This window comes from Erithacus rubecula (assembly GCF_903797595.1).
Source record: "Erithacus rubecula genome assembly, chromosome: 15".
NCBI lineage: Eukaryota > Metazoa > Chordata > Aves > Passeriformes > Muscicapidae > Erithacus > Erithacus rubecula.
In genome coordinates this window covers 11,812,972-11,837,902 of record NC_136667.1, presented here as the reverse complement: position 1 = coordinate 11,837,902, position 24,931 = coordinate 11,812,972, and the positions used below count along the sequence as shown (strand labels likewise).

The 24,931-nt window shown below is 45.6% G+C and overlaps 1 protein-coding gene across 6 annotated transcripts in view; it reads left to right on the top strand.

Moving 5' to 3' along the window:
• The window catches only part of PASD1 (PAS domain containing repressor 1), a gene marked incomplete at its 3' end in the record, with an annotated part of 52,430 nt that extends 32,842 nt beyond the window's left edge, over positions 1-19,588 (top strand). For 4 of the 6 annotated variants that reach the window (XM_079319000.1, XM_079318998.1, XM_079318999.1 and 1 more), the window contains 13 exons: positions 181-299; positions 1,068-1,150; positions 4,750-4,856; positions 7,491-7,638; positions 9,691-9,772; positions 11,293-11,416; positions 12,199-12,308; positions 13,782-13,940; positions 14,436-14,639; positions 15,397-15,602; positions 16,170-16,262; positions 16,732-16,936; positions 18,143-19,588. In XM_079319000.1, the coding sequence (XP_079175126.1) occupies positions 181-299; positions 1,068-1,150; positions 4,750-4,856; positions 7,491-7,638; positions 9,691-9,772; positions 11,293-11,416; positions 12,199-12,308; positions 13,782-13,940; positions 14,436-14,639; positions 15,397-15,602; positions 16,170-16,262; positions 16,732-16,936; positions 18,143-18,313 (1,811 nt within the window). Of the gene's footprint in view, positions 1-180; positions 300-1,067; positions 1,151-4,749; positions 4,857-7,490; positions 7,639-9,690; positions 9,773-11,292; positions 11,417-12,198; positions 12,309-13,781; positions 13,941-14,435; positions 14,640-15,396; positions 15,603-16,169; positions 16,267-16,731; positions 16,937-18,142 lie in introns of those variants that run through there. The other 2 variants (XM_079319001.1, XM_079319002.1) reach the window with 2 other exon arrangements.
• Positions 19,589-24,931: the final 5,343 nt, after the last annotated feature.

Below are 24,931 nucleotides of genomic sequence, written 5' to 3'. Positions count from 1 at the left end.
ACAGCTGTGTAACTTGGAGCTTAAAGGGTCGTGCTTTAAATAACTTAGCATGGATCAGTGTGGCATCACACTGAGGGTAGGAGGAGTTTGCTGCTTGGGTTTCATCAGTCACTGTACCTGTCTTAACATGAGAAGAAAGCTCTCCTTCCTCCTCTTCTGAAATTGTCTGGTTGTTTCTAGTGCCTACACCCTCCTGTAATGGCTTTGAGTCTGCTATTGCACGAGCTTTCAGGTCAGCCACGGAGGAGCAGATTTGCCTGGTAGCAACTGTTCGTCTTGTCACGCCACAGTTCTTAAAGGTGAGCTCTGTGCAGCCACAGAAGCTGCTGCAGCTGCTGTGGCACTGTCAGGAGCAGGGTCAGCAGCACAGGTTACTTGTGCATAGGGTTAGTAAAGGAGAGAGGACAAGGCTGTAGCTGGGAGTGGGAGATAACAGATAACATAAGTATGTATTTTGGAGAGGTAAAGTAGAAAGTGGGAGCTGCTTGTAAGAAGAGGGGCAGCCTGGAAAGTTCCAGGCCAAGGTGACCAGCTACATCACTTGGGAATTTGCAGCCTTCAGAGATGTGCATCCACCAGTTCTTTGTATAAGGAAGCCATCTGTATCTTGAAACATTGAAAATGTGCAGCATAGCCTCTTCCTGCTGGTCTGTAAATGTCCCACAGCACTGTGCACTGATGACAGGGATAACAACCCTATGTGCTGCTTGCTCAAGAGAGCATTAGCCAGCTCAGTTAGTGGCTGGATCTGGAGCTGTCATCCATATTCAAATACCAGTATTTGCAAAAGCTGGGGAATTTTGCCTAGAGAGTGCAAGATGAGACTCTGCTTATTTATTCTAGCTCTGAAATTCAGCTCAAGGTAAATATTCAACCATTTTTTATCAGTTCCTGCATCCATAAAACAAGTCTTACACATTCCTTAGAGGAAAATAAGTCAAGTGATTTAAAAGCACTGTATTTTGCTATGGTTTATGATATCAACAAGATACATCCTAGATTTTGATAGCAGGCTCCTTTTGTCATTTTGTGGAATTAAATGTCTGAATGTGCCCACTATTTTGCAGGAGCTCTGCAATGTTGAAGAGCCATGTGAAGAATTTACATCAAGGCATAGTTTAGAATGGAAGTTTTTATTTTTGGACCACAGGTAAGAGATTCAGGTTTAGTCACTGAAGAATAAATAAACTGTAGTTTAAAAATAACAAACTTTGTATACATATTGCCTGAGATCTCAAATGGAATAGTTCTAATTAAATGCAACTTACTAAGTAGCAGTACTCTGAACTCAGCTATTAGGCACCTGTAAATGCTTCACTAATTTCAATATTTTAGGCTAGTGAGAAACCATGGAAAATGTTTAGACAAATGTCTAATCTCCTAACCAGGATAATAAATCTTTGAAAGTGAACTGTGTGGGTCCCAATAAATTCCCCGTATTGTTTTGCTCCTCTGATTTACAGCTACAGCTTCCAGGAATCCTTGTAAATCTTTTTATGTGTCAATAAACTTTTGACTTTTCACCTTGAGAAATGACAGAATTTCTTAAATTAAAATAAAAGACAGTGTATTTTATTATTTAATTCTAGGTTAGTTTCTGGCAATGCAATATGGTGGGCTTTGAATTCAGCTTTGTGAATGAAACAGACTAGAACTAGTTTATTAAGCTACTTAATTTAGGATTAATTTTCTTCAAAAGAAGCTGGAGGGTTTTATTCACTCTTTTACTTCTCTGTGTTTGGCATATGTGCATAAGCACATTGCAAAACCCTACCCTTTTCATTATCCCTCCCCTTGTGAGTTGTTCAAAGGTAGTTATTACTGAAAAACAGAAGACTAGTAAATAATGCTCTAAGTCAAAAATACATTGGTGAGGAAAAAAATCTAAATACCATCTGCACATTTAGAGCAAGAAAAAGAGAGAGCAGATGAAAATGAATAATAACTTTCATTTTTATAGAACACAAGGTGTGTGCCTCACATCCTTGAAGCATGGAGGAACTGACCCTGCTACAGCCCTGCAGTTGATTATGCTTGGTTTGGGTCAGATAATTATTAATTCAGATGAGATCTTGCTGGAGTGACCTTGTTAGACTTTATTTGGCCTGTGTGATAATGCACATTTTTAGAATCAGCTGATTAATGTCAAGCTTTGTAAAAGAGCCCTAAGCTCCTCATATCATTGATGAAGTGAGCTACTTTTCCACAGGGCTGTGTCCCAGCAGCTCCTGTGAAAAAGGTGAGTAGGAGCTACTTTGAAACTTGTCAAAGAGTCTTTTGATGAATCTGGGTTATGACTCAGAGAGGAATCTCTGTGCTGGGCACTTGGAGACACTCTAGTCCCATTGATATCCCCAGCAAGGAAGCCATTGTTACTGAGAGGAAATTAAGATGATGCAGATGTTGAGGCAGAGTTTGTGATTGACCCAGAAGCAAGGAGTGAGCTCAGACCCAAGAATGAGCAGGAGATCGTGGGAGTTGTCTCATTTAATCACTGATTCCAAGCTCTCTTCAGTACAAATCTGCAGGACACTTGAGGATTTGCATCACCACAGGCTGCCTGACACTGAGATGTGCTGTCAGCACGGGCACCCAACAGGACCTGGAATCAGGACCTTTGCTGTCATGATCACAATTCAAATCAGAGTAAAGATAGATGCAATAAAAACATTCCACAGATCTGGATGAACATGAGAAAAGTAGGAAAAATCTGTGTTCTGGGTCTATATGTAAATATATGTAGAGGAAGAAAAACCCATCAGCTTCAATGATGGTCTGTTTCTCTTCTGCACTGTGGTACTGTTCTTATTTTTCCTTCATTTATTAAAAGACTGTATCCAAAAGGATCTCTAAAGACTATGCATTCCCATTTGCACAGCAAGTTGCAGATCTCAGGACTGGAACTTAAGCTAACAAGGCATTTTTAAATTGCTCCACAAGGCATCCCCTTGTTGAATGACAGATGAGGAGCATTTTGTGGTTGCTTTCTCTTATGAAGAGCTCTGGCAATACTCAGGAAAGCATAATACTTTCCTGATCATCTTAAATGTTTATCTGATGTGCAGCTGAAAGGCATTATTGTCTTGAATACAAGCATGTCATTAAAAATAGGAGAAACAGTGATGCATTCTGCCAAAGAGACAGCAAGGAAAGACACTTTAATAAATACACATATTATCATCATTAAGAGAAATCTGGGTCACATGAGGAAAAGGAACAGAGTGCTGTGAAAAGTTACTTGAATAAATAAAGCGGTATTGCAGCAGAGACTGCTGTGTGCTCAGTGCACTGTTTCAAGGGATTTGCTGTCTAGTGGAGGCCTGGCTCTCCCAGCTAATGCTTTGTGCTGGGACTCAGGAGCTCCTGCTCACACCTTGCTCCCCTTGGGACTGCTGTTGAGTAGATCCCTAGATGGTCTATTCGCTGGATTTCTCATTTGGAGCCGGAGTCCCACAGCTGTGGGGAGGGGGGAGGTTATAGACCTGCTTGGGCTCTCTGTGCCTGAAGAACTTATGCCCACCATGTCTCTTGAGAGGACAAATGTGGAGCTGGTTGCTCAGCCAATAGAGAGCTTCACATAGTGATAACCAAAAAACTCAGGACTGATCAACCCAAATCCACATGTAATACACTGAAATAACTTTTTCCTCATAGCCTTTACCACTTCATGGCCTTCTTCCCTAAGAGCACTCAGCTCACCAGGAGAGGGGCAGCAGAAGAGGCTGGTTTGATAGGCATCATTGCATTCAACCTGCCCCATTTTGAGTGTTTGCCATTTTTCCCTGTTCCTGAGAACCACACTAAACTTGGCAGGTTTGCACTATCAGCACATCCTGCAGCCAGAACAAACAGGTGGAGCCACATTAGCACAGGTCTTGCCTCTCTGAGTGCTTGTGTTGGTGCAGGCAGGAGTGTACCTGAGCACTGGGATATAGAGAGTGACATGCTTATACAGGGAACAGAGACAAAGCAGTGGTTTTCTTCCCACATTTCAGTGTTGTTTCATAATCATAAGCTATAAGGCTCCAGTGAAGGCTGTGTTAGGATACTTGCTTTGAAAAAATCTCGTGTTTTGCCTAGAAAAAGGAAAACCTAGGATTGATAACAGAATAGTGAGTTAAGTCATGGCAATGTGCTTGTCTAAATACTTCATCCATTTCTTCTCTACCACCCAAATCAAAAACAACCCTAAATCAGCCCTATACCTATTGCTACTACCAGTGTACTGCAAGCACAGAAACTTTGGTTGACTATAGCTTCCCAAGCTTTTCTGGGGGGCAATTACTTTTTCCCAAGCTGGTCCTGACACATACTACAACTTCCCACTTATTCTCTCTTCTACAGTTCCTACCCAGATGACACTTACATCCAATATACTGCATAATTTTACTTCAGCTCCAAGTTGTTATGTGCAGGATCAGGCAGAGCATTTCTCAAGCTGTGTCTCACAAGCATCCTTAATGAATTGAGTCACTCACATATGTACATGCCTTTCTCTACACCCACTTAATGAATAGGATGTGAAACAGTAAACACACACCTTTTCATTTTCTCAATTTTTACCTCTCCCTTGCTGTCATTTTTTTTTGCTTGTATGTGAAAATACATCACTGCCTATATGAAAATCTACTCCATATTTCCCTGCCAAGTGAATAAACAAGGTGTTTGTTGTTGGTATCACAGCTTATCTGCCAGGATGTCAAAGTGTCAAGTTTTCTGCTCACTCCCTGCCCTTTGCTTCCTTTCTAGGGCTCCACCTATTATAGGATATTTACCCTTTGAAGTTCTGGGAACATCAGGATATGATTACTACCATGCAGATGACCTGGAGCTTCTTGCTAGGTGCCATGAACACTGTAAGTTGCCCTGCCTCTGCAATGTATCTGTCTCTGGTCTCTTTTGTCATTGTGCAAAACCTTTTACTGTCATTGCAAAAGGCTTCTTCTTCCAGGGGCAGAAACTCTCCCTTCCCATGACAGACTCTTACAGCTGACACTTACCTGGGAGGTTGAAATCTGCAGAATTAACTCAGATCAGGAACTCTTTGTGCAGTTTTCCCAAATTGGCAGATACTTTGAGCTCAGGTTGTCTCAGAGGGAAATGAGATTAAAAGATTGGGAGTCAGAACTATTCCCTCTCTGCCTTGTGATTTTTGTTGATTTGTCACACTTCATGGGGTCTTGGCATTCCCCTGGGTTTGGAGTTAGCCAGGAGGCTCAGCTCACCAAAACACCTTTTGAGAGCATCATTTTGAGAGCATCACCTGCCTGTACAATTAGGTGTTGTGAACCTCACTTACTCATTAGTAAACTGCTTCTGGAGAGTCAGAATTACTTTACATACAAAAGTGCTGAACACAGTTTCCCTGTGGGTGCAGATGGCTCATGTTTGGTTGACCTGAAAGGAAAACAACAAAGCAGAAGAGTCAAGTTCAGGCTAATATGTGAATGCCACAGGTCCATGAAATTTATCTTTGTCAAGGAGAAATACTGTGGCCTGTTGGAGCCAGGAGAGAGAGAACTCACATGATTTCCTCAGCAGTGCAGCCCAAAGCTGAAGAGCCATGTCCTGCTGAAGGCTGGAGCTAAAGTGAGGAAGGGCAGAAACTGTCTGCAGATGCCTACTCTTAATCAGTATGCCATTTCTACCACATGTGAGATGCTTTATCCCCAAGACCCAGATTTTTCCATTTTATTGGGTGCATTCCAGACTGAGCCAGAGTTATGTGTGTCCTGTGGTGGTTTTGCATTGCCAAGCACTGCAATAAAAAATAACTACATACTTTGCATCTAGGTAATCAGGTGTTTTGCTACTTTTCTTGTTGGGGACACTGTCTCTGTGCTGTCTCCACTCGAAAGGAGAGTGTTTTGTCAAAAGGAATGAAAGACACTCCTGAGAGTGGAGCAAGCAGGATGCTGTAATTGCTGTGACAGACAGAGCAGCACCATGCTGGGACTAAGAAACTCCACCAAGGAGCCCCACAGCCCACTGGAGAAAACCCAGCTCTGAGTTGCAAACCACCCTCATCTCTACCACAAACCCTTTACCACTTACATATATGAGGAGCTCAGGGACCTGGAAGAGAATGGGGAAAATTACTTCTCTGTGTGTCACATATCCCTGCTCCACTTCCCTGCTGGCTTCTCTTCCCTGTCCAGCAAAGTACTGGTACAGCAGCTGCCAGGAGAGTGGGCTGCCTGGCTGAGCACATGGGGGAAGCTGTGACAGGGGGACACACAAGTTGTGTCAAATGTATCAACAGTGTAGATGGGAGTATTAGCAAAGTATTTTAACTGCTCTCAAGTACAGTACTTCTTAGTGCTGTTTGCTTAAAAGATGATTCAGATACAAGTGAGATGCTTAACCAGACAGTAGCCTTTTTTGCATGTGCAGTTTGGTATAGACACAAACTGTATTGAGGGTGCTTCAGGTCATTCAGCAGAGAATTGGTTTGATGGTTTATATTCTACATCTCTATTATCTAGGCATTCATCTTATCTATTAGAAGAATATTTTCACAACACACGTATAGGAAAGGATCTTTTCATTTTACTGCACAGGGAAACAAAGTGCTGGCAAAGTGACTTAGGGAAGTTGCTTCAGGACGTGTCTGCCAGGACTAGGAACTGAAGGATCCATGGCTAGCATGCCTTGTTAGCTAGAAAATCTCTGCTTCATCTAAAGCCCATCACTGTTAATGGGATTGCTAAAGAAGGCATTCCTGATATTTTAACAAAATAGAGGTGTGCAGGGGAGTAAAAAACCACTTGGGTTAGTGTGGCTTGCTAAGTTGCTGTTTGTCATGTTGACACTTTGGGCAGACACCTTGCATACTGTCAAGTGAAATGGGTTTGTTTAAACCAAGTTTGTATTTTACTTTGTGTTAATTGTGGGTACTTCAAGTGAGCATGTTTCATCTTGTACTCTCAGCAGTCTGGAACAATTAGTGTGGTTATTTAACATAGTTCCTCTCTTTATTTTGCAGTTATATTACAGCACCTGAGATTTTTCTGGACATAGCCTGATAATACATACTGGGTTGGAGTAGGTCAGGTTTTGGAAGAAAACTCTGAGTTAAAATTCCACTATCTTGCTGTTTTTTGCTATTATTAGGATTCTTACTTCATATCTTCAGTCTTTGAAATACATTCTAAGGTACTTACAAAAGGCAAATAATTTGTTTAATTAATGTTGTTTCCATTATTTCAGGGAGCCCATAAGTTATAAGAATGTAGCTAGTTATATAGTTATACCAGTTGTAAGAGAAATCTCAAAATACCAAAAGGCACTCCTGAAAGTCAGCAGGAATGACCCCAAACAAGAGCTGAGTACATGGTTGTGTATCCATCTGACTTGTTTAAAAATCTCAAGAACCATTTTAGCACTGCTCCAATCTGGGCAAGGGATGTGGGAGTGAATGGTTTTTCTAGTCACCTTTGCACCATAAAATCCATATTTGCTATAAATTGCTTTCTGTTTTTGTTACACAGTGATGCAGTTTGGAAAAGGCAAGTCCTGTTACTATCGGTTCCTGACCAAAGGGCAGCAGTGGATATGGCTGCAGACACACTACTACATCACCTACCACCAGTGGAACTCCAAACCCGAGTTCATCGTTTGCACTCATCTGGTCGTTAGGTAGGAGCAAGCACCAAACTCTTCACAGTGTGTTATGTCTCAGTGTTCAGCCATTGCTTTCTCTAGTTCTGTTTCATGTTAAATACTTGCTGTGCCTACTGACACACTAAAATAATATGTAACTCCATGAAACTATTCTGACAAGGAATGTTTGTTTTATTTACCTATTTACTTCTTTCTCCCTCTTTTTTTTGGGGTCAACTGAGCCAAAAGCCTGGAAACCACCTTTGGCCAAGTCTATCAGTGTGTTACATTCCCCTTTTGTCCCTAGTGATGACATGACCATAGAAAGAATCAAAGCTGTTAGGAATCAGACATCTTTCTGGGCATGAATGAGATCATATAATTCCTACAAAACCTTTTGACCTTTAAAAGCCAAATCTTTTGGCTCTAAATATTTATTATTGAGCTGGCTTAGCTGCTGGCTTGCTGGCCTTATTCCTCACCCATATCCAGCCCTGGATCCCCCCCTAGTGGGAAGCTGCTTGTGCTGAGTGGCAGCCCATGCTGGAAAGCAGTGCATGTTTAGGATGCTCTGTGAATACACCTTCTGGAGGGGAACCTGCTGGATTACCACAGCCATCTCAAAAAATTGTATGTGAAAAGTAAGAATGTATTTTCTGAAGGGCTTGAAAAAATAGTGACACACTGGTTTGCTCTATTAACTTGATTAAATTTATTGCTCACTGTGTATTTTTTTACTGTCAGGAATCAATTTCTTTCTTGTCCCCCTGTTTTTTTGTCAAACATCTGGAAGAGCAAACACTAGTAAATGTGAACTATATGGGTCTGTTGGAGTGAGCCAGAGGAGGGCCATGAAGATGCTCAGAGCTCTGGAGCACCTCTCCTTTGAAGACAGGAAGAGAGTGCTGGGGTTGTTCAGCCTGGAGAAGAGAAGGTTCCAGAGAGACCTTAGAGCCTCTTCCAGGGCCTAAGGGAACTCCAAGAGAGCTGAGAAGGAGTTATGGAATTGTAGAACAAGAGGGAATGGCTTTAAACTGTCAGAGATAGGTTTAAATTAGATCTTAGGTAGAAATTCTTCCCTGTGAGAGTGGTGAAACACTGGAAGTCCAGAGAAGCTATGGCTGCCCAATCTTTGGAAGTATTCAAGGCCATGTTGGCTAGGGCCCTAAACAGCCTATTCTAGTGGAAGGTGTTCTGCCCACAGTAGAGGACTTGGAACCAGGTAATTTTTAAGGTCCCTTTCAACCCAAATTCTTTTGATTTTGATTCTGTGATCTGTGGTATAAACTACATGTGAAGTGTGAACATGAGCAAATGTTACACGGAGAGATTGCTTCTCAGTTGTCTTGCTTCTGCCATCCGTCAGGGAATTCAGCTTCACTTTAAGGACTAAATTTATTGTGCATGAACTTGTTTCTTCTTTCTGCTTCCAGTGCCTCCTAAATCTAAGGATGTAGTCCTAAATTGAAGTTCAATTCTGTCTCAGATAGTTAAGGCTTAAAATATGTTACTGAAGTACACAAGTTAAAATATTGTTTCAGGAAAATTCATTGCCACGATGATATAAGTGAGATTGGTTCCACAACTTCTCTTGCCTCCCGTGAAGGCTGCAGCTCATTAATATTTCATCACCCTAAAGTCTGGCACCTCTCAGTGCTCACAATCCATGAGCACTCAGAGAGTCTTCGAAACATCCTCTCCAATTTATCCTAGTGGTGAATCATGTGGTATTTGTTACTGTAAATATTTCATTGTTTCAGAAGGAAAAAAGTAAAGAAAGAAAATACACACTTTCAGAGGCACCTTATAGGGATTCATGCACTTTACATTGCACCTGTTTAGCTGTGTGTTTGTATTTGGAGCTTCCACTGGAGTGCATGCACAGTTCTGTGCACCTGCAGAAGGACAGATCTGACCTCATCCTGCCCAAGGCACTAGCATAGGGATCAGTGAACTATCATGCAAAAAAAAAAGGATTCTTGTTCATCATCATCAGGTTAGAAAATAAGTGTTCACTTGTTGTGGCAGTTTACCTGCACAGAAGCTGTAAAATAATTATTTGGCTTTTTTTGTTTTGGGTTTTTTAAGTTATGCAGAAGTTCGGGCTGAGAGAAGGCGAGATCTTGGTCTTGAAGAGTCATCAATTGAACTGGCATCATCCTCTCTAAAGGTACCATGTTCCTTCACAGTTAAATGAGGAGATGTTTAAACCAAACTGAGTAATTGCTTACCAATCATGGGGAAATACCTGTTCTCTTTTGTCCATTTTCTTTACTCCCATCTCATTCCAAGCCTTGAACTGGGTCATGATTCAGGCAGGCCCTAAGAAGCTTTCCTATGCATGGCTCCAGACTGTCCATGTTGGTTCAGGACAGGCTGGATGAGCTTTGAACAGACTGATCTAGTGAATTATATCCCTGTGGCAGGGGGATTGGGACTAGATGATCTTTAACACTGAGTATTCTCTGCTTATGCAATAACTGTGAATTCAGCAGTTGCATTATGCTGTTCTGTTCCCTTTCTAAGACCATGCTGCAAACAACAGATTAAACCACCCCAGCTCAGAAGCAGAGAAGTAGAGCTGAAACTAGAGACCAGATTGCTGTACCTGTCACCCTTACTAAGGCACAGAGGACCCAAGAATAGGGCAGCACCACAGGGTATCTGTTTTACTTCTGCCAGCTCATCACTGATACTCAGATGAAGATGGGAAGGCAAGGGAAAAGACTTACCTAGATTTCAGCTCAGTTGCTGGATCACATCAAGTGTAGGATTGTGACCTATAACTTCCATTACCAATAACTTCCACAGCTTTAGTCAGTCTGGCATCACCACACATCAGCCCAAGTAACAGGGTAATTTTCACTACTTTTAAGTTTCTCCTCTTGGTAGTTTACAAATAAGATCAGCAATTAAAGTAATTTCAAGTGGGTTGTTGTGTAGTTGACATTTGATCAGCCTCATTGCCTTTCAGACATTATTTTCTGGGAGCTCAGGCTGCTCCCCACTTCTGCCCAGGTCCTGCCCAGAACAGGCTGCTGGAGCCACTGCTCCCCAGGGAGCAGTGAGTGGGATTGCAGCTCTCAGCACTGCCAAATGCCTGTCCCCCTCAGGAGACATTTGCTGTAGGCCTCTTGGTCTGATGTCCCCATGCCACTCCTCCCTGTCCCTTCCCAGTTGTCTCTCTCCATCTCTTCCATGGATGAAACTATTTCCCAGGTAGCCACCTCCTGCCACCTTCATTTATTCCCCCTGCAAGCACTCCCCAGTGCACCACAGCCAACTGGCTGTGACATCCCTAAAGAGATCAGCAGAAAGAGGCTGATGACAAAAGCTCATTTCCTATTGCCCACAGCTTTGTGGGCAGGGGAGAAGGAGCTTGGCACACCAGAGTGCCAGCCATGGGCAGCAGTCCCCATGGAGGAGCAATCCTCCACTGCTGCTTGCTGCCATCAGGTGGGTGCTCAGAGCATCAGTGAGAGGGTCCATGTGCCTGAAGGCTTTTGGGTGAGTGAAGAGGGGCAGAGCAAGGGTTTGGTGGTGTGCTGCAGTGCTGTGCACCCAGCCTGCTGGGTTGGTCTGCAGACAAGGGCTCAGTGAGGTGCAGGTCCAGGCTCAAGGAGGTAGAGGTCCCTTGCAGAGCCATTCCCTCCTGCTGATGATCTCATACTTGCACTTTGCTCTCTGCAGAGCCACAGCAGCTACCTGGATGTGAGGCAGTGTGGCAGCAGCCAGGACGCCAGCCGGGAAGGAGTGTCACTGTCGTCGCACAGCTCCCGGCGCTCCTCGCACACCACCCTGTCCGACTCCACCTGTAGGTGCCGGGGCAGCCCAGCCTGCGTGCAGGCAGTGGGCTGCAGAGCAGAGCAGCCTCCAAAATACTGGGATTCAGCTGGAAGTGACCAAGTTGGGGGTGGGAGGGGAATGCTCAGCATTGGGACCAACATACTGTGTCATGGCAAGTCACAGAGCAGCAACAAAACCACAGCTGTCTGCTGTCTCCTCCCTTTTAACCCACTGCCTGTGTGAGTGCAGATTTCCCCTGGCTTGTCACCAGCTGAGGGTCATGGCTTTTTGCTGTGGTTTTGGGGAGAAGAGGTGACTCGCTCGCTTGATTGAGCCAAGTTCACTGACAAAAGTTTTGTGTTGGGATAACATAATTTTATTATGTCATATGAAATCCCTGCAGAAGAAGCAGAGAAGGATGCCTGCCTTGCTGGCAGCTTCATCCCAGTTCCCATCAGTACCCTCCTTACCCTGGGGAGGCAGAAAAATGACTGCAGTGCCCTGTGTAAGGCCATGGATAGAAAACTCGGGGGACTTTTGTTGAGATACTTGCCGTGGAGAGAGTGGGAATCTCATCTGGATGCAGCCATGGAGGGTAGGCTAAATAGCAGGGAGGAGGGAACCCAGGAGTCAGGTGAGGAGCCAGAGTGACTATAGAGGGGAAGAGAGTCAAACTGCCTGTGGACGGGCAGTTTTATGACCCACTTTGGCACTGTTTGGCTCACTGCCCACCTGCATGTGTGGATTCCAAGTTTAACCAGGGTACCCAGGCTCGTGTCTGCTCTGTCACAGTGAATGTCTCTTTTCCAGCCACGTCATCCATGCAGCACACGGACACCAGCACTCCCACCCGGCCCCTGGTGCCGGGGGCTCCGGCGGAGAAGGCAGCCCTGCAGCTGGCAGCAGTCAGCAGTGCTCAGGTCAGTGCTCCTGAGGAGCAGGAGCCTTCTGAGGTGTAGTGAAATGAGAAAAACAAGCATTGATCTCACCCTCAGAGGTGCTGAATCCCACACTCTGAGTGTGCTGGGACTTCCTGGGGAGGGTCACTGGCTGGCAGAGCCAGTGGAGAGATGCAAGAGGCTTCTCTTCTGCATTCTCTCTGGATTCAGTTTGCTCCTCCAGGCAAAATGCCTTTTCACACCACCAGCCTGCCTTTCTTGGTGTTTGTACTTAGGAGATGGCCTTTATCCAAAATGGGTACTGACATCAAGGACTCTAAATTATCAGGGGCATGCAGGAGCCTAAATTCTCACTTCAGACTTATCCTCGTATCTCCAATCTCAGTTGTCCAATTCCTTGCAAACTTGTTCATCACTGGTATGAGCTGGTAAAGCACCAGCTCTGCACTAGATGTGCTGTGGACCTACAGTAAGGCAAAGTTTTCATTTCTAAGCCATAGCCACTCATCAAGCCCATGGTGAACACCTCTCTCAGCACCCCATAGCTCAGCTGGCAGTGCCCTGCCAGCACCCTGTGATGGTATGGGATTTTATTTTTTTTAAGAACACTTCTGTGTCCTGTCAGCAGGGCAGCCTAGGTGGCTTTGATTCACTGCCCTCATGTCCTTGCTGGCTCATGCAATACTGGGAACAAGGCTTCTGTGCCCTTTTTGTTGCTGAGATTTACCTGCAACAACCTTATTGCAACCACTTATTTCAGCAAGCAGAGAGAGCAGGTGGGACACCCAAAGAAATAGCATAGGAGAGTTTATACTTGTCAAAAGCATTGTGACCTGCTGAAAGATTCTCCCTGAATCTCTAGCAGTTACCTACAGGCTGATACAATGCTTGGTAGAGGAAGGGGATGTCATGGAAGATTTGAGTTACGCTAGAAAAAGAGAAGAAAATAAAAACCCCGAGAAAAATTAGTCATAAACCATAATGGCAAGGGCTGTCCTTACAGGGCTTTGATGTCAGTCCAGTAAAATGTTTGGGCTATAAAACAGAGATTGAAAACAGATTCCTAGGTAGAACTGCAGCCTTACTTGGGCCTGGCATCTGCCAAGTATCACTAGCAGCACACATGAAAGCCCAGCCAGGAGGTGTGGCAAGGGTTTGGATGCAGTGTCTGCCACAAAACACAAGTGGGCCCAAACCAGCAGGGTGTTATCCTGAGGGGACAGGAGACTCCCATGTATAGACACTCCATGAAGAAATTAATTGATTATAATTTCATGCAGAAGTGCCTGGAGGGAGATACGGCATGTGAGCCAGATGTGCTGCTGCTCTGCAACTACAGTGGCACTTTGGTAAAATATGCAATTGCCAGTGTTTGTCAGCTATTTTTTTAATGCAAAAGCTGAAAAGCAGCCATTTTTCTGAATCCAGCATTGCTATGGATATGAGTAGCAGGACAGGTCCTACTCTGTGTTCCTTTTTCTCTGTTGTCTGCAGGCAGTGTATCATTTCCCCACCCAGCTGGGGATGATGCACCAACTGAAAGAGCAGCTGGAAGAAAGGACTCGCATTCTGCAAGCTGACATCAAAACTCAGCAAGAGGAGCTCCATGTCATCAAGGAGCAGCTCCAGCTCGTGCAGGATTCCAACCTGCAGGTACCTGCTGCCCTGATGCTCCCAAACTCACCAGCCATTTGCTTTTCCTTTGAGCACACACAGCTGTAACAAAACTGGCTGTGGCAAAAGTATTGGGAATGAACTCTTGAGAAACTGGTAACTTGGTTTCAGATGTGGGAGTGGTGTTTCTGGAGAGATGAGTGACATCACAATCTAGCTAAATACTGAATCAGTAATTTCCATGATCTAGAAAGAAACAATCCCAAATTAATCCAAAGTCTCCTGTGCATAAAAAACTTGGTGGTTCCATGTCTGGTTAGTGCTACTGGATCTCTACTGGCATTCCTATAAAACACAGCAGGCACAGTGGTCTTGGTTCTGAATAAATATTTGACACAAGCTAATATTGGATTTTCTGTTACTCATGGTTCATTTTGCCCCTGGATTTAAAGATACTGCTGCTGCTGCTGCTTCTGCATTGTTATTTCTGCCAGGCAGTACAACCAACAGTTCCTGTGCTTCTTTCACTCAAAGATGCTGATGCAGCAGCCGATCCCTGTCGTCTTTAACACTGTGCAGCAGCCAAGCCCCCAGAGGCTGCCACCACAGGGGACACCCAGGCAGGCCACAGCCAAGAAGTCACAGCAGACAGCCCTCATGGGGACGAAGCACTACTGCAGCACTCACCTGCTGTCACCACACCCATTCCTCAGGGACGCCCGTGGCACAGCCCCCCAGGTAACTGGCTGCTTCACTGTCTTCATCATCCCCTTTCCCAGCTTCAAAATACTTGTCTGCCATGTCATTCCTCCCATGCATCCCCTGTGTATCAGTTTTACTGCATAGCTGGCTTTGAGGAGTTCATGTCAGGAATCAGTTGTGAACAATGTCACTCAACTGTAAAAAAAAAAACAGGTAGCCAAAAAGCATTTAAACCCCAGAGACTGCTGGAGCCCTCCTGGTGACTGGGGAGGAAGTGAATGGGAGGTCTGGGCTCTCATCAACATCGTGTTCATTCATAGCCAGTGAAATGTGGTTTCATAACACAGGAGCAGGTATCATTTTAAAAGATTAATTTTGCTTTGCCTGAGGAGTCTTGGAAAGCAGCTTTGAAAAAACAGTTTTGTCATCATTAGACCTAAATCTGCTATTAAGATGGGAAAGACTTGAGTTGTTCATAAACAAAAAAGACCAAAACTGCTGCTTTAAAGGACAGATGAGATGCTTTCCTTGTAGACTTCTGATTTGCGCTTCCCCTCTTAACCTGTTTTCTTCCTCCTCAAGCTTTTTGTACCCTTACCCTTATACTCTAGTTTCTCAAAAGTCTGTCTGGGGATGGCAACACCTGCCCTGCAGGGACAATAAATTAAAATGGGTTAGTGGTCTTGAATAGATGTACCCTTCCTACAGTTGTGTTCCTTTTCCTACCTGCCTGCTGTAAGTGGTTATTTTAACCTTCCATTAGGGAGCTTTAAAACTTAGGTGGTACTTTCAGGTACAGCAGCAGAAGCAGCAGCACCCAATCAGAGGAAGCCAAGGCCAGCAAATGTGTGTGCCAGGGCAGACAAGCATTTCAGTGCCCTTCTACAACAACCCCATGGTGTTCTCCCAAGCACAACCCATCACCGTGGCTGCACAGGTGCCGACTGACAGCAGTGAGAAGCAACCACCAGCTGACTACAGCCAGGACAGGAATCTCAGGTACCCACAGCCCTGCTAGGACCAGCCTGGGGGCAGTGACAGAAAACAGCAGTACTTGGGCAGCAAGGAGGGCAGGCGTGGCTGGGCTCAAGATGCCACAGCCAGCATAAGGATGTTGCCTCTGCAGGGGTGAACCCGGTGTGCAGGCAAGCAGGGTGCTGTGCACATCATGCTGTATCATCAGGGGCCTTAAATCCTCTCCATATTTCCAAAAATTAATCTAATTCTGCCATCTGTCAGTTTAAAGCCATTCCACCTTGTCCTCTCGCTCCATGCTCTTGCCAAAAGTCCCTCTCCTGCTCTCTTTTAGCCCCTTTAGGTACTGGAAGGTGCTCTAAGATGTCCCTGTAGCCTTCTCCAGTCTCAACAATCCAAATCTTCTCAGCATGTATTCACAGAAGAGATGTGAGGTGATAAGAAACATCCTATTTCATTAGCTTGTTTTCAAGGTAGTGGTTTACCTGCTTTCATGGAGGATTTTCAAGGAGTTGTTTCTAGAGACTGACAGGATCTTGGACATCGGACCTCTCCCTTCCCTGACCATCCTCTGTTTTCCTTCCACCACAGGATGCTGTTGGATCAGTCCATCCAAGCCATGATGCCCACAGCCAACAGCAGTTGTCAGCCCGTGCTGAGCAGTGCCAGCAGGCAGCAAGGAAAGTGAGTCTCTGCTGGCCCTTATTTTCATAAAATGTTTAGCAGGACACTTTATGGCACTGAAAAAGACATGGAAAAACTTACACCTGGTCACGAAAACACAAACAGTCTCAGTCTGAAATGAAACAAATGTTCAGCCAGTTAGGAGAAAAATTAGAATATTTTTTAATTACAAAGAACTCTGTGATAAATAAAGTGTGTTGAAAAAAAATTAACCATTTTATGGCTTTTGCAAAGCATAAAATGCTTGTCCAAGACATAGAGAAAACGTACAAACTTAAAAACCTTAATTTTCAGCAGTTCCAGACCGTCCTTTGTTGGCAGAGGGGAATCAAGGGCCTCCTGTCAGCGAGGTCTGCATGCTTGGCAGCCCTGCTCCAGGCTGGTTCCTGCAGCAGCTGGGCTCCTCAGCGCCCATTCCAATGGTGGGTCTTGGTGTGTGTTCTCATGCCTGGCTTTCCCCTTGTGGCAGGTTTGGTGCAGAGCAGCATACCCTGCCTGCCCCAGCACAGGTGCAGCCAGTGTCCTGCAGCACCGCCCGAGCTGCAGCGCCGCCCGTCTTCCCCCCGTCGCTCATGATCCCGCACGCCAGCCTCACATCCCAGCAGGCCAGCACGCCCCTCCACCTGCACCAGTGGCCACAGCAGCAGGTTCAGCAGCACCGCCTCTACCTTCAGGTATTGCAGCAGAAGCGGGTTTCTGAGGAGGCACAGGGATGGCTTAGGGATGGGGTTTTTGAAGAAATGGGGTTTATGTGGTTGATCAAACCTGGTCAGTGCCTTTGCACATCTCCATTCCCATTTTATCTCCACCTAGCAGGTGCTCAGCCTTTCTAGGCTAACTCTGCACCTGCTCAAGGCCATGTTTTCCAGCAAACTGTTATCACACAGTGTACAGAAGAAATACCGGGTTTTCAAACACAACTTTTTATCCAGAGGTGCTCTGGTGGGAGGCTGGCTGTAGTAATGAAAAATGATAAGAGAGAAGCTCCTTGGAAAATATACCTCCTGGTGTTACATCTCATCAGAGCAAGATTTTTATCAGCTGCTGTCACAGCTTTCTTTTAATAAATGGGTATTTCACTGGACAAGGTGATTTTGGTTTTTCAGTAGTTTTTGAAGTAGTTTTTGAAGTAGTGATACTGCCAAACAGAGGGGTTGTTTGTTGAATAATTGTAATAATAATTCATCAGTAACACAGTCTCCAAGCCTGGGTGGCAGAGGTTAAATTACAGTCCTCCAAGCAAAGATAGTAGAGAAGAAAGCAAGAGGAGTAGGTTCAGCTGAAAGAGGCCACCCAGCAGGACTAGATTCAGAGAGAGAAATGAATTGTCAGCAAATGTGGGCATGAACTGTCCCCACTTTGGGTCTGTGTCCTCATGGGCTGCATTGGGGTCCTGAGGACTAGCAGTGTGGATGGCAGAATGATGAACACATAAATAGCTCCAGGGCCACAGTAAACCAGAGTTTGACGGCACGGTGCCTTTAATAGGGGGTGAAACAGCAAGGTCTTTGAGGTACCAGCTATGAGTGGGTGCATGGTTACTCTAGAACCTCTTCTTAGGTTGTCTGAAGTTGTTTTCGCACGAAAGATGAAAGTTGTGCATCCTGCAGATTGTAGGATCCAAGTAGCTTTTGAAGGTCTCTGTTTCTGCTGGGCTCCCCATAAGCCTGTTAGGACAGATGGGTCCTGCTTCCCTTCTGTGCTCTCCAGGCATTGTTGGTTTTGCTGACAGGACTCCTGAGGGGCCCAGCTCATACCCTCCAGTTTAGGTCTTGGTGCACACCCTCCTGAACATGAGTCTCAGCATCAGCCCTGTAGCAAGAGAGGGACAGCTGGGTGGTGGGGCAGGTCTGACTGCTCAGGTTTGTGTCTCCCAACAGATGCAAGGTCCTGAGCTGGTGCCTGGGGTTCCAACACAGCGCATTTTCCAGCCGCCCCACACCCCGCAGCAGAACCCCTTGAGCTACTTCCTCCACCCGCAGCAGCAGAGCCACCACACACAGGGCCAGCCCTGCAACCTGCCTGACCTGCCTGAGATGCAGCTGCCCTGAAAGTTGGTTCTGGGAGACAGGGAGCACACGGCTGCACCGCTGCGCCCAGGCGCACAGGAGAGCACGGCGCCATCAGAGCACGACCCGAGACAGGGTGGGCTCCGTGGGGAGCTTGTGGCTGCAGAGATGATCTCTGACAGGGATGCACGAGTGTCATTTGTTGGGATTCCCATGCAGCCAGTCCGTGATGCTGTTCTGGCAGCAGGGTGTGCCCTCGCCCAGCACTGTGGTGACACTCGAAGTGGGGATTTCTTGCTGCAGGTGAGGTATCAGGTCGTCATGAAGCTTGGTTTGCAATGGAAAAAAAACCCTTTTCCATTAAGGACTTCAATGGTGAAAGTCACTGTGAATTTAAGCCCAGCATTTGGAGCACATAGACTCTTCCAGTCTGCAGGACACTGTTGGATTACCATGTACACAACTCATTTTGCTGTAGTAGGTCCACTGTCAATTCTTTTTCCTTTTTCTATACCTCAGTCCCGCAGGTTTTTTTTCCCAGGAGTTTGGATAATGCTGCTAATTTACGTAACACCACTTTTGCCTGAATTTCTTACTGTTGTTATACCAGCTCACATCGCAGCTAATACAATATTTGTCATGTTTTATTTTTGGTTAACAAGTGAAGATAAATTTGTATGGTTTTTACTCCCTGTAGCCAAATATTTTTCAGGTTACAGACAAAGAATCTGTACTCCTTTTTTTTTTGTTTGTTTGTTTGTTTCAAGTGATGTAGCTGTATATGTTTCTATTCATAAAAACAAACCAAACATTCATAGAACAGCATATGACAGCAAACTTTGTGGTTTTGCTAGGTCATGTTCCAATTTGGCGAACCCAAAATGTATAATCACAGCACATAATGTTACAAGCCCATAGGGTTAGCAATAAATTGTATTTTTGTAAATTTTCACTTTTTAACTGCAAGTTTCTATTTATGAATTGAAAAACCAGTTTATTCCTCAGTGGGTGTATAATTAAGTGTCCCTACTGTTTTTGTCTTTCCAAAGGAAAAATTAGAAGTACATTTTTGAAGGGTTAGTAGCTGAGTACTAATCTTGGGCATTGTTAGAACCCAAATGTAGTTGGGTTTGGCCATTACTATAAACTTTGCAAGGCAGTGGTTAGTTAGGACAAGTCCATCTAGCAGTAAAGCTCCACCTTGCAGATAGAGCAAGGTTTAGAAAGGAGTTAGTTCCTAGTGTTTAGTTTGTTTAGTTCCTAATGTCTGTTGAAACCAAGCAAAGAATGCTTGGTTTTGCCTTTGGTTTTCATAGGGTTTTTTTGTTTTGGTTTGGGTTTTTTTGGTACGGTGTTCTGGAGGTTTTTTTGCTCCCTTCTTTTCCTTCTGCACACCACTTTCTGGTCCCCTTGCAGCCCTGCAGCAGCTGGTGTTCCTGATGTTACTGGTGGAACAGCTTTTGGCACAAGCAGCTGCGAGCAGCCCTGTGTTTGAAGAAAAGGGCACAGCTGGGCTCCTCCAGCCCTGGTACACCAGGGGCTGTGTCCCAGCAGTTCTTCCTGGGGAAAGGGATGGGGTTCTGCTGTGCCACATTGCCTGGGGGGAGTGGCAGTGGGAGAAGAGGCTGCTGGAGCTGGGGTCAGCTAGGAGCTTTCAGGGACTGATGCAAGGCCCTAGGGTGCTTTGGTGTTTTGGCCAGGGCATAGGTGGATATGTGAACAAAAGCTGTGCCAGCCCTGGCTATTCATGGGTCCCCTTCCTTGGGTAAAAGCAGCTGGATGGAGTAATTTTGACTGGGACATTGAATGCACAGCTGCCAGGGGTACCAGACATGATGGATCGTTGGTTGCACAGCTGGCCACATGACACATTTTGGGGAATGTAGTTGGCCACAGAATGGAGGCATTGAGGTGCCCAACAGCCTGGTGCCCAATATTGAGGCTCATGCCTTCTCAGTACAGTCCCAGGCTGGGCCCCAGCTCTCACAGCACGTGGAGCCCTTGCGTGCTGGGCAGCCAAGCAGTGGCTCTTGGACACAGTCTGAGCTAGCCCCCTCCCTTTCAAACCATGACAAGAAATGGTGGCTACAGCAGAGCCATGTGCCAGGGACACCTCACTCCTGGTAGTGAGATTTGGAACACCTGCCTTTGTGGAGCAATCTGGAGCTGAAATGACACCTGGGGCTTTCCTGTTCTGCAGGTTTGTTCTGCATTATGGGCCAGCACAGAGTCTTCAGGGTAGGAAACTTTTGTTTTCAAAGCACTATTAGTTTTAGGGTCTCCCTCTCCCCATTCTAAGACAGCAGGGTTGCTCATGAGAATGCAGTAGGAGGGGGTTTTATTTTTGAGAATTGTTTGTGGGATTTTATTTCCACTATAGCCTTGGCACATAACGTCAGAGGGGAAGCAAATGTATGTGTGTTAGGGCTCCAGCATTGCAGTTTGTGGCTCAAGGTGGCTGTGCTTTCCCTGGCTTCCCCATTACACCCATGGCTGGACTGCAGTGTCCCATCACCACACAGCCCAGCCACAGCAGGTGGCAATCAAATGGATCTCAGAGGTGGTGGTGGTTGGGGTCCAGGGCTTGAGGGGTGTGTTTTTTTAACGGGGCTTGGTAGGAAGGTATGTGAGCCAGAGCATTCTGGCATTGCTGTGGCTTTGATAGTGAGTACAAAAAATATATTGTTAGGAAGGGTTCTGGGGTAGGTGGGGGGCAGTGGGTGCACTGGACAGGGCCATGCCCTGGGCTGTTGGCAGCAGGGACAGAAGGCTGGGGGCACAGCCCCTGCTCACAGCTCTCTGTGGGAAACAAGGAGGTTGGTGAGGATGTTTACATGTTAGATCAGCCTTGCTAAAACCAGAGACCTAAAAATGCACTTTATCAATGTGCCCCCCCCTTATTCTCAGAGCCCCCCAGCTGCTGGCCTCGGTGCTGGTGGGTGGGGGCTGCACAGTCCCAGGCACTGCCTCACAGGTAGGGCCTTGTTTTCTCAACATTCTCCAAAGGACAAAATCCCACCGACCCTTTCTGGGGCTTACTTGGTTTTTGCTCAGTCTGCCTCCAGCCAAGGGCAAGGCAGAGTCAGGGCCAGGGGGTTTTGCCTTATATTGTCACTCTCAAAAACCCAGATGGATAAAAATTGCTTTATTCAGGTTGATTTGTATTTGTTTACCTTGGTGTTAGCTATGACCTGTGTTTTTATAACTCATTTGGAGTTGAAGGTTGCTGGTGGGTTTGGCTTACACCCTCTCCAGGCACCTGCAAGAAAATGTATGTGTGACTTGGTGATGAGCAGAGAGCAGGGACATAACTGATGGCAGCAGGACTGGCCTCCAGTGTCCGTGTTGACCTATCTGTCATAAATGTTCGGAGGTTTTCTACCACACAAGTACCTAGATACTATAACTATATATAAATATACATATTTTAATATACATTTATATGTATGCGGATGTATATCTATATATAAATATACATAGGGCATACAATTCCAGACCTCTGAAAACACAGGCAGCTTTAAATAATAAAGTCTTGCACTTTGAGCATATTTGTACATATAAGCTAAAGCCTGGTGGGTATAATCAGGCTGATTTGACAAACACAATGAGACGTTACTGTACATATTGTATATAGTCCATGCAAGAAAAAAAAAGAAAATAAGAAAAAGTCTAGAATTGAGTATAAATCTTGGTTTATTTTATATGATGTTGAATATAAATACATTTATAAATGTTACTATTCTTAAAAGTATTTTGTAATGGGAAAAAGTAAGTGTCTTATGAAGAGGAACAGTAAAGATTTTATTCTTGCTTTGCATCTATTGAATAGGAACTCCATTGAATAGGAGTCCATGCATTTTGAAAAGCTTTAAACAGATTGTACATAGTATTAAAAAAAAAAAAAAAAAAAAAAAAGCGAAGAAGAAGAAATAAAATAATACTTGTAGGACCTCTTACACATTACGTACTCTTGTTATTCCCTGGGTGGCGTGGGTCTGTTGGGGATCAGGAATCAGGATCTGATCCCTACTGTTGGAGGCTGGGATTTGTTCTCTTTTCTCTCTGTGGAATTTTCCCCATTGCAATGCCAAGAAAACCTGTTGGGCTACCCCCTAGCTCCTGATGGCCAGTGACAAAGAAGGCGGGGCTGGGGTGCGGCTGTGCCGGGCTCGCTCTCGCTCGCTGCTGGGCTCAGAGGAAGGTGTCCGGTCCTGCTCCCTTCCACCTCCCCAGCCCACCCCCTCCGCCATCCCGGCGCCGGGAGCCGGTTCTCTGCTGTGGGACGCTGCCCCGCTCCCTTCCCCGCTCCAGCTGCTGCCTCCGAGCATCCAGCCGAGCACGGCCACCCACCGGTGAGAGGGGAGTCCTTCCTCCATCCTCCTCCCCCTGGGACGCCGCCGACACCATGGCAGCCTCCGCAGCAGCGCGGGCCGGGCCCTGCCCCTGCCGCCGCTACCGAGCGCAGGGAGAGTGTCTGCGGCCGGAGCTGAGTCACTGTTCTCTTTGCTGGTAATTTTCATAGCTGCTGTTGGTTTTGTCTGTTTAGATTTATTCGTAAAGAGCTGTTATTCCTACCCCCATGTCTCTGCCTGAGAGCCCCTGATTCCAAAACTATAATAATCAGGAGGGAGGGGGTCTGCATTCTCCATCTCGGGGAGGAGCTCCTGCCTGTCACTGCCCGAGGTGTCTCCTTAGACCGGAGATCACCTCAGGAGGACATAAAGGTGGTCTGGAACCCTGCTCTTTTCGATGCCCGCCGATGAGGGACTGCAGGAGGCTGTTCTTAGAGGTTTTCATGGTTGTTTATTGTTTCTTATCTCAGGAATGCTTTGTCTAGTGAACAGCGGTCTGCTCGCCAGACGTCCAAGGCAGAATCTGCCTGAAAAAGGCAGGGCTTATCTTTTATATTCTAAATTACGTATTTGATATTTACAATTATTCTCCAATACAATACAATCTTGTTAAACGGTCCAGCTCTGTCCTCATCCAATCTGAAAGTGCCAGCATGGATGACAAGGAAAAGGAGGAAGTGTCCAAATTCTCCATGTTGGCCACGTGTCTCTTATCACAAACATCCCCGAAAGTCTATTTATCTACATTCTAACAGTATAATTTATACTTTACTAATTTTTGCAGCTTTCATTTCTTCTCTCGATGTTGGTAAATTGTTTGAAGGAGCTAAATCCAGCCTGAGACACCTGGGTCTCACTCGAGGGTCTTTGGGGACCCAGAGTATTTCCTTCTGTTTTAGTCCAGATATAACAGCAATCACAATCAAGAACCTTATATGATACAACTGGATGAGAAACTTCTGATAAAATCAACATACGGCCATTTCTTAGTCACTATGGTAGCAAACTCTTGTAAAATTACATTATTATTCAGCCATTAGAGTGATAAAACAAGTGATTTGTTTTAGGAATGGATGAAAAGAGAAAGTGACTTTTTTGTATCACATGGCAGCAGCTACTTCCATGTCCTGGAAAATGCTACCAGTTTAATTGCCATCAGTTGTCCCCCATGGTGGAAAGAGCTGGTATTTTTATTATTTGAGCTATTCCCTCCCCTCCCATGCCCAAGCCCTGAGCTGGGCACACAACAGGCCAAGCAGCCAGTTCCTCATGGGGGTCAGGGCTGTCACTGGTCACCTAGAGTACAGGGAACAGTGTCAGCCTCCAGAGCAGCACATTCCATATGACAAGACTTGGAACATCACAGCTCTGCTAGCTGTGTCCCCAGGCTTCTGATTATGCCTGACTAAAGGCATCTTACACAGCAACACTGTGCATTGTCCCCCATAGCCACTGTCAGTGGGGATAATGATGACACAGCTGCCAAGTTACACTGCAGCAGGCACTGCAATGTCAAACAGCACCAGAAGTTGCAGCAATCTACAGCCTACCTACAGCTGTCTGTTTTGTAGTGAATGATGCACCTTCATTTATTTCCTATGACTAAACCTAAAAATAAAGGTGGAAAACTTAATGGAAACTTACAGAAAAGAAGTAACACAGGTGAGTGAAGTGACAGAACAGAATTCACTTAACCAAGCTGCTTCTTGTTCCTGTGCACACTGAGCACCCTCACGTGATGTGATGGGAGTCTGGAGCCATCTCTGTATCACCAGCTTCACCTGGCCAAGAAGCAGCATGCCACAGGGATCTCTGTGCCTGACTCTGCAGGGCTTTGAAGTCAAGGCATCTGTCTTGTTTTGAAAGACAGGTGTCTGCTAAGGAAGGCAGAAGCCTCTCTTTGAAATGGAGAATGTAAGCCCCCTCCCTCCAAATTATTATAATTTTGAAATTAAGAGGGCTCTCAGGCTAACGATATGGGGATAGAAATAACAATTCTTTACATATATATATATAACAAGGCAAACAAAACGACGACTACGAAATTAACAACAAACAGGAGCCTGGTAACAGTTCTTTCAGCTGTGGACACCTTTCCCCTCTGGAGCAGTTACTGTCCCAGCTGGCAGGCAGTGCCAGCCGGCTCCCAGTGGGCAGGGGCGGTGATTCACTGGGGTGGGAGGGCACTGTCAGTCCCAGTGCTCCAACAGGAAGCATGGAGGTGGTGCTGAAGCAGGAAAGCGTCCGAGCAGGCGCTGCAGGGTCCCACAGCCGAGGAAAGGCAGCTCCTGGTGCTGGGATGGCAGGG